This window comes from Sporisorium graminicola, chromosome SGRAM_23 (assembly GCF_005498985.1).
Source record: "Sporisorium graminicola strain CBS 10092 chromosome SGRAM_23, whole genome shotgun sequence".
Classification (NCBI taxonomy): Eukaryota; Fungi; Basidiomycota; class Ustilaginomycetes; order Ustilaginales; family Ustilaginaceae; genus Sporisorium; species Sporisorium graminicola.
This window is the reverse complement of record NC_043732.1, coordinates 302,534-311,102: the sequence shown is the minus strand read 5'-3', so window position 1 is coordinate 311,102 and position 8,569 is coordinate 302,534. Positions and strand designations below refer to the sequence as shown.

At 53.2% G+C, this 8,569-nt stretch overlaps 1 protein-coding gene across 1 annotated transcript; it reads left to right on the top strand.

Annotated features, from left to right (window-relative positions):
• Window positions 1-4,271: 4,271 nt before the first annotated feature.
• EX895_004234 (uncharacterized protein) lies at window positions 4,272-5,276 on the top strand (the record flags this gene model as incomplete). The annotated part of the gene is made up of 1 exon (XM_029884830.1): window positions 4,272-5,276. One exon carries the CDS (start codon window positions 4,272-4,274, stop codon window positions 5,274-5,276), a length of 1,005 nt encoding a protein of 334 aa, XP_029738931.1.
• Window positions 5,277-8,569: the final 3,293 nt, after the last annotated feature.

Here is an 8,569-nt window from a genome sequence, read left to right as displayed (position 1 = left end):
CTAACCCTAACCCTAACCCTAACCCTAACCCTAACCCTAACCCTAACCCTAACCCTAACCCTAACCCTAACCCTAACCCTAACCCTAACCCTAACCCTAACCCTAACCCTAACCCTAACCCTAACCCTAACCCTAACCCTAGAGGCGAAACATACTTAATCTCGACACATGTATGATAAGAAGCTGCTCGGCCCCCAAAAGCTAGACGGTTTTAAAGCAATCATTCATGTGCACGACCAGCAATTAGGGTCGGAATGGCGTCTTCCGTACATTTCATGCGGGGTAAGAGGCTCTTTGCCAGTTGAGCGGATGCAGCACAAAGTTGCTCTCCTAGAAAAAACAAAGAGCAGACCGCCAAAATCAGCGTGAGGGGCTCCCCTGGCGGCACAACATTGAGCGGCGATGGAACGCAATGCAATCAATGATCAGACCCAATACGCACAGGTAACAAGGGACGGCAGGTTTTCAGGCCGAACGACAATCGCATGCTGCATTAGCCGCTAGGCAACGCACACCCGACCCGACACGCGTATACGGTTCCGACCACTTCAGACTGCGGGTGTGCAGGCATGCAGAAGCGATAATTCCAAGATGAATTCAGTCCCCGCCATTCTTCAGAGGGGTTTATCTTTGAACCTTGCCGGCCGCTTGTAAGGTCGGCTCAATGCTCTGAGACACAAAGCCGGCCAGCGGCTCAGAAGCTGCCCACCCGACAAGGCCTCGAATCATCGTGGAATAACACGAGTCCGCAGACCTTGACAAGGCTCCGGCGGTTCTTTTCTTTTGTACTGACTACTTTTGGCGCTCCGCTTTCTCTTGCTGCGATCCGAGCCTTTTGTGTTCGTCATACCCAGGGGTGCCAAAGCGTACTTTGCAAACTATTGTTGTGCCATCGGTCTGAGGAATCTTCTTCTGGAGAACTTGCGAGATGGTCTTGGATGGCTTATAGTAGTAGCAGATGCAGTGCTGGGATCGGCCACAGCCTAGCGAAGACGACTCTGAGATCTGAATCACGATTTCCCGATCGAGTGAAACGATCGACGTACGCGTGGGAAAGGGCAGGCTCCACGCCGCTGTAACAATGTCAAGGCGGAGGAATTTCTCGCCATATGTTCCCTAACATCCTAACGTCGGACCCTTGCACCATCATCACATTGGTTGGTTTTCATCAACGTCGCCCACTTGGACTGCCACCACGCTCGATCAATGGACCAAACATAGACACTTTGCGTGTGCCCGTCGTAATAGCGCACAACTGGCCCACAGCATGCACGCTCATGAGCGCAAGAAGAGGCAACCTGTATCGTGCAGGCGTTGTCGCCGGCACAAGAAGAGATGTGATCGCAGTCAGCCCTGCTCCGGTTGCGTCGCCTCCAATACACTTTGTTCATTGCTGGAAGTAGCTCAAACAGAATCCTTCGCTGTGCAAGGTGGACATGGCCGCCACGACGACGCAACCCAAAATCTCAGTCAGGCTGAAAGTGGCTCGACATGGTCGTTTCAAACACCTATAGGGTGGAATCACGGCACGCATCCGACTGGTTCCTCATCGTCAAGGCTAAGGTATCGAGCGGAGAGTGGCTCAAGCTCGAACTTGGATGGGCGTGGGGACAAGGATCGCAGCCCGAATGACTTGATCGCCCTCTTCACCAACACGAGTTTCGTGGACATGCTCTTAACACTGTGGCTGTCGCACTTCGACTATCTGTACGAAACGGTACAGGCGACCCCACTGCACACCGATTGGCTTAATGCCACACTGTCGATTTCCAGCGCATCTAGTCAACTGCCAATCTTGTCCATAATCGTGGCTTTAGTCTGCCAATTGGCTCCGGAGAAGACCAAGACAATTCTGGCAGCCTGCGACATGCCGCAAACGAACCTGGTCGAGCTCGGCCAAGACTGTATGCAATACAGCAAAGCTGAGTGCGACCGTTGTATTTGCGGATATACCTCGAGTGACGCGGTAGACGACCATGTCATCAACAGCCTTCATGTTTCGATGCTCGTGTCTGCCTTCATCAAGAACGCTGGCGGCACGACCGAGTATCGCACCCGGCTATCCCGCGACATTTCCTTCTTGCAGTGCTGTGGAATACATCTGCTTGATCGGTCCGAACCTGTCCCTCAGTTGGCTTCGCTGAGTCCACCTTCCCTTCGTCTGGCGCGTCACTTGTTCTGGTGTTATTACCAGTGTGATCGATATATTTGGATGATCGATCAGACACACCCGTATCAGATGCGCCGGAGCAGCGCTGACATTCATTTCTACGACGAATACGGCACACGGCATCACATTTCTGATTCGCCAGGTGGTCGACGCGGTGGGGGCGGGCAAGAGCAGAGCGTTCTGGGTGATCCTGTCTTCCTCATTCCTGATGAAGGCACAACCGGCGGTTCAGCTCCGACAGCACCCGGAGGGGACTCAGAAACAAATCAACCGGACCGTTCGTCCAGATTCACTTGCGTGATGATCTGCATCGCTACAGCCACCGAGCTAATTTCCGATCAATGTTCCGACGTCGAAAGCAAGATAAGAGCGTTCAACGCCAACCTTGTAACTCAGAGCGAAGTCGAGAAACGCTTCCAAGAGGCGACCTCCATTGTTGCTTCCCAATTGCGATATCTTCAGAGAATCTGTGAATCTCGTCAATCCATCAAGCGCCGGGCCACTATGCATTCGATGGCGCGACAACGACAAGGCCACATCATGCTGACCATGTTCGACTCGCTGAAGTACCGAGCTTGCAGTATCCTCGTTCATCTCTCCTCGTACGTCTCCCCGAGTACCGTCACGCTTCTCGAGGGACAGAAACGAGAGGCTGCCGCTGGTCTTCTTCGCCGCGCATCCCTTTTTGCACTCGACTTTCCGCCGAGCGACCTACGGTGGGCCTTGTTTGTCAATTTTATTCACAATTCGACTCTCGAGCTTGCTCGAATGCTGCAAGATCGCTCGACAAAGCCAGATGCTTCTCATGTTGCTCTCGCAGTATCAGGACGCAATCTGCTGTGCCTCATCTCGCGGGATAGCGCATTAAGTTTCGCACGCGATGCTGCCTCTCAGGCTTGCACCGCTGTGGCACACTTGTTCTGTGGCATTAGTTTGCCCATTCAAAGCAGGCTTCTGTCTCAAGATGTTGTTGACATCGATCCTGTCTTTGCATCTAGAATATGGGAATCTTCTGGCCCAACAGAGGCCGTTTCTGTTCAAGATCCACTTGAGACCACAGACGCATACTTGGTCACACCCATGCAGATCTCCCCTGTGGCTGACAGGCTCTCTACAGCTCTTGTCAATGATCCCGTCATTGACAATCAAGCCATCTGTGCCGAAGTTTTGGGTGTCGCTCAGGATCAGTTCGATCTCCTGGAGTCGCTGGATGCGCTCTTCAATCACACCGATGGAGCTTGCAGCAACGTAGGGTTACAGTTCCCAACGCAATGACAGCATTCAAACGGTGGTGTTGAGATTAATGCGTATCGCCTGATCCGGTCAAGTAGACCATTGTCCACGTTAGGGCTTAAGGAGGACGAGAATGCGAAAGTAGTTAGAAAGAGAACGAAAATGAAACCGAACCAGATTTCACCAACGAAGTCCTAGTCACAGTTGGATTTGGGCACTGTCATCGTGGGCTTGCGCATTCGCACCATCGCACGAGGGCGTTTGCCGAGCCGGAGCCAAGGGCGGTCGGATCGGAGAAATATCTCCGACTCGGGATTTCGTGACCTGCTTCGGCGTGAAGGCAATTAGTTGAGTGTGGGGGCCTGGTCGGGGAAACGTCTTTGTGGAAATCACCTGCTGTCATGATCTCCGGTATTCACCTGTCAAGCTGTCGGAGAAAACAACAAGGCCGCTTTTTCAGGTTGCGTTGCCGTGCAGCTTCTGTCGCTAGGTGGCATCGAGCGCTCTAGAGCGACTTACGTGCGGGCACGCCGTCAGCGCATCACAGACACTTCCTCTATCCACAGACCCCAGTTTGGGTGTAGTCCGGCACCTACAAAGCCGTTTCTCCTTTTCGCCAGGTGCAACAACGTCCTCTGTGTGAAGGGCAAGTTTAGGAATGAAATGCTTATCCGCCACCGAACTCGCTCGGTGCCTCGCTTGCTCGCTCACTGGCGACCGACGTTGGCGGTTTCCTATGAAGAGTATATAAACTGCGACGCACACAGAAACGAACGACTCCTCCTCAGTCTGTTCCCTCCATCTGCTCCGTCACTTACCAACTATCCCCCTTTGTTCGTGCCTGCCCACATTCATACTGCCAATCAGCATGGTCGCTCACGGTCGCTACATCACCGAGAAGGTGACCTACCCATCCCACGGCGAGACCATCGCTGGTATCCTCTACCGTCCCACTGGTGTTTCCAATCCGCCTGGGGTTGTGCTCATCGGCCCTTACTCTTTTGTCAAGGAGCAAGCGCCTCTGCAGTATGCCACGAGACTCGCCGACGAGGGTTACGCTGCTTTGATCTTTGACCCTCGCACTGTTGGCGAGAGTACGGGCAAGCCACGCCGACTGGAGAATCCTAGATTGAAGAACGAGGATGCGGTTGCCGGTCTCGACTATCTCGTTAGTCGAGGCGATGTCAACATGTCCAAGTTGTTCCTCGTCGGAATTTGCCAAGGCGGTCCGCAGTGTCTAGACATTGCTTCGCGTGACGATCGCGTTGCCGGGGTAGCATCCGTCACTGGCTACTACCGTGATCGAGAAACCGACATTTGGATGATCGGTTCGGGCTGCGTAGCTTGGAAGCCGGGTGCCGATATCGCCACCCTCAAGATGCCCACTCCCGAACAGGGAGAGGCTCTCTACACTGCTCGCCTCAAAAGGGCCGAAAAGGCCCGGAGCTTGTTTTACGAGACCGGCGAGGTGGTCTATGCACCCTTGGTGGACCCGGAGGCTGCTGATCCCGATGTCGGATCGCTCGCTGGTCTTCCGGGACCTGTGAGCTGGTCGTTCTACGGGCCGTGGACGTTGAAGAATTTCGACAACCGATACGCCGTGATGAGTGATCTGGATCACTTCAGCTATACCACCGTTCCCGGCGTGGCAAAGCTCGAGAAACCGGCACTCATCATCCACGGCGACAACTGCATGAACGCTCCCGCTGCCAAGCGTCATTTCGAGTCGATCCCTACGAGCAAGAAGAAGCTCATCTGGAACAATGAAGTGTCGCACTTTCAGCACTACGAGCAGCCTGATTGCGTCGATCAGAACGTCGGAGAGATCGCCAGCTGGTTTCAGAAGGTGATTGACGGGGCCGAGTTGCCATGATTAGCCGACGCCGTCAAGATGGGAGACAGGCTCCTAGATTGTCGACGCTGCGCGCGCCAAGGGTGTCGTCGGCACATACTGCGGGCTTCATGAGCGTTAAACGTGCAGATCGATTCACTGTTGAGGTTTGAAAGCTGTGGCAGACAAGAAGAAGGACGGCCTTGTCATGCAACATTACGAGAATGTAGTCCAGTTGGCCTTTTGGCAGCTTCCTTTTTATTAATCGCGTGGTAATTATCTGTGCAGAGCGATCGATACTTTTAGAAGCATTGCGTGACTTGCAAGTATTAGGAGATAGTCAAACGATCGTCTCACGTCACATTCGCCAACCTATCATTCCAACATACTATAGTGAACTTGAAGAATACCAAGTCGAGCAGGAAGAGTGGGACAACGAGCGCATGGCAGTCGTCGTCGATGATGAAAAGCTACGATCCGTTAAACTGTTTCGGGTCGAGTGGTTTGATATGTACCGGCGCGCTTGCCGACGTCATTTGAAAGCTGGCGAGACGCTCAGCGAGAAGCAACTCGAGTTTGCAACGCGATTTGGTGACAGCGACGAGGAAGACCAAACGGACGACCAAGGTAAGAACCCTCGACAGAATAGCAATGACGACGGCCAGGAAGACGGACGTCCGAAATAAGAACACAAGTATGCCGCATGGTTTTTGGGAAGAGTGACAGCCAAATGGTGTCGGCTGCGAGGCATTCTTGCCACTAGGATCAAGGCAAACGAAGTCAGCGCTGCCGTCGTAAACGTGTCGCAGGCCAACACAGACTTTGAAGATTACCTAGAAGATACAGGAATTACAGGGAGTGGTAGGCTGAGCCCTCCACTGGTACCTCCCACGAGCGGAGAATTATTGGAGAGGCTTCGAATTGAGTGATAGCTCAACACCTATCCGACCACTGTAAGGTCATTGGCCGCAGAGAAGGGTGATTGCGGCTCCAGACATTTATATGTATCAACGTGTCATCCTACTCAGCCCAAGGAGTCAAGACCTGCTTGTATTGACAAAGCGTATGACAGTAAAATTGGCCTCGCACTTGCTTGTATAATAACAATGCTGTCGACTTTGATCCAGCTCAATGTCAGTTCAGCCGTTTTACAGGTGCTTGATTAACTTTGCGCTCTCATGCGCCGACCTACTGTCAAACCCGCCTTCGCTGTTTGCTGGTCTTGCTGTAGCCTCCATCAAGATTAGTACTGCATCTTGTACTCGTGTTTCCATTGACTCGATGCTGTTAAGCCCTTGGGGTTTGTCAACTTCCAACGGCGCGGTTGAAATGCGAGACTTGCCCTCGGAGGCCAAGGCGGGTTCAACGGGTGCTACGGCTTCTTGAGTGCGATCTGTCGATAAATGCCGTTCTTGTACGCCGTTGTCTTCAATTGGCGAACTGGGACGCCTTTCAGCTCCAATGACAGCTGGCTCCACGTCATGTCTGGGTGTGTCAAGATCTCTCGAACGAGCCATCGCTCATCTCGAGCTGTCCATTTGCGCCGCCGGCCCGCTTCGCTGAGTGTTAGGGTTAATGGACCAGTGGGATACTTGATCCGCCCGCCATCCCATCGAGCCAGACTAGTACGGTTCGTATGCCCGCGGCCGGTAGTTCTTACATATGCCATCCATTGCAGCGACAGCAAAGCCGCCATGACTCTTGTACACCGGGTTGCCAGCAATATACCCGGCAGCTGTTTCGGTGATTGCCGCGAGGGTCTTGCTGGAGTCACTACCCCCAAAAGTGATAATCTCCTTGTCCGGATACCACACAACTATCGGGCCAGCATCAGCCAACAGCCTCTTTGAGAATGGCTGCCTGATATCTTTCCCGAAAATTAGCTCCGCACTTACAGTCATAAGCCGGGCTCCCGTATCAACACTGACGCGGTCAGCAACGATAAGAGGTGTGTCCACAAAGCGAGCCCCCGAGCGCTCCCGGAGTGCGAGCTTTACAACAACCTTGTCCTTACCGGCCACTGTTATTAGGGCTGCCCAGCCTTGAGGAACACCGTAGAGATCTAACTGTCCTTCCCACATGGCCTCCGGCATACGTCCCATGCTGAGCGCGGTAATGTGCCAAATCCCATCGCTGCTCGGTGGAAGCATATCGGCCTTTGCGGTCTTCGTCGTGTTAATGTTTGAGCACTAGGCAGCGAGCAGCGTAGCAGCAATGAGAAAGAGAATAGAAGCGAAGAAGAAACGCAGATCCTTGAAACTTTGAAAAGCTGAGTTCTTTCCGACGGTCTCGCCCTTGTGCACGTATGCATTCTCTGATTTCACTTGAAATAAATTAATCAATGCCGATGCCTGTGCATCTGGCGCGAAAAGGCGAGAGTATCGGCGTTTCTGCAATCATTCAGCCTGAAAAGACCATTGAAATTGGCTCATCGATTGGCATTTTATCAATGCCGGTCCGGCCGCCTGACCAAAAGCAACTTGCCAGCATGTGCCTCGCGTACATGGTTGGTGATGTTGGTGGTGGCATAGCCAAAAGCCACAGACAGGACAGTTGGCAATCGGCATTGCCTCCAGCCACTTCAAAATATGTAGATGCTCCGCCAGTGACGGCCCCGGGCCTAGGGCTAGGGCTAGGGTTAGGGAAAAGTTGCGAACGGTGGCCAGATCTACTGTTGTGGGAATCAGCGGTTGCAAAACACAAGGCAAGTTGCAGCCAAGGAAGGCGGATATCACAGGGCACAGCAACGTCAGATGGCTACATGACGAGCCATCTCATTGATCAACATAGCACAAGAGTCAAGCCGTACTGCAAGTCATTCTCGCGCACCACGAGCTTTCTACCGCCTTGTCCACGCCATCGTCACAATCCGTACAAGTGCCGTCCACCTTGGTGGCACCACTGTAGCTTTGGAGGTATCCGCATTGTCCTCCTGGCACCGAGGTAGAGTAAGAGACGGTACTTGAATACGATTCCGTGTAACCACCTCCAAAGGTAGCTCCCACGTCGATCCCCTTCACTGTGCCTCCGCCTGTGAGGGAAAACTCGCTCGAGAAGGTGGCAGTTTTGCCTTCGGAAATCGAAATGGTGCTTGGCGAAGCCGACTGCTTGCAACTGACCTCATCCGATACTTTGGTAAATCTTGAATAGGTGGGACGACCGTCAACTTCAGGCTGGAAAGACTGACAGGTGGCATCTCGTTCCTTCTTCAAGGTGCGACCGGATAGCGCCAACCTGCCATTGGTGCACTTGCAAGTGCAACCATTCGGGAAGCACTGATACTGCGCTCCTTCAGTCAATGCTTGGACTTGAATGCAAATTGCCGTCTGGGTGAT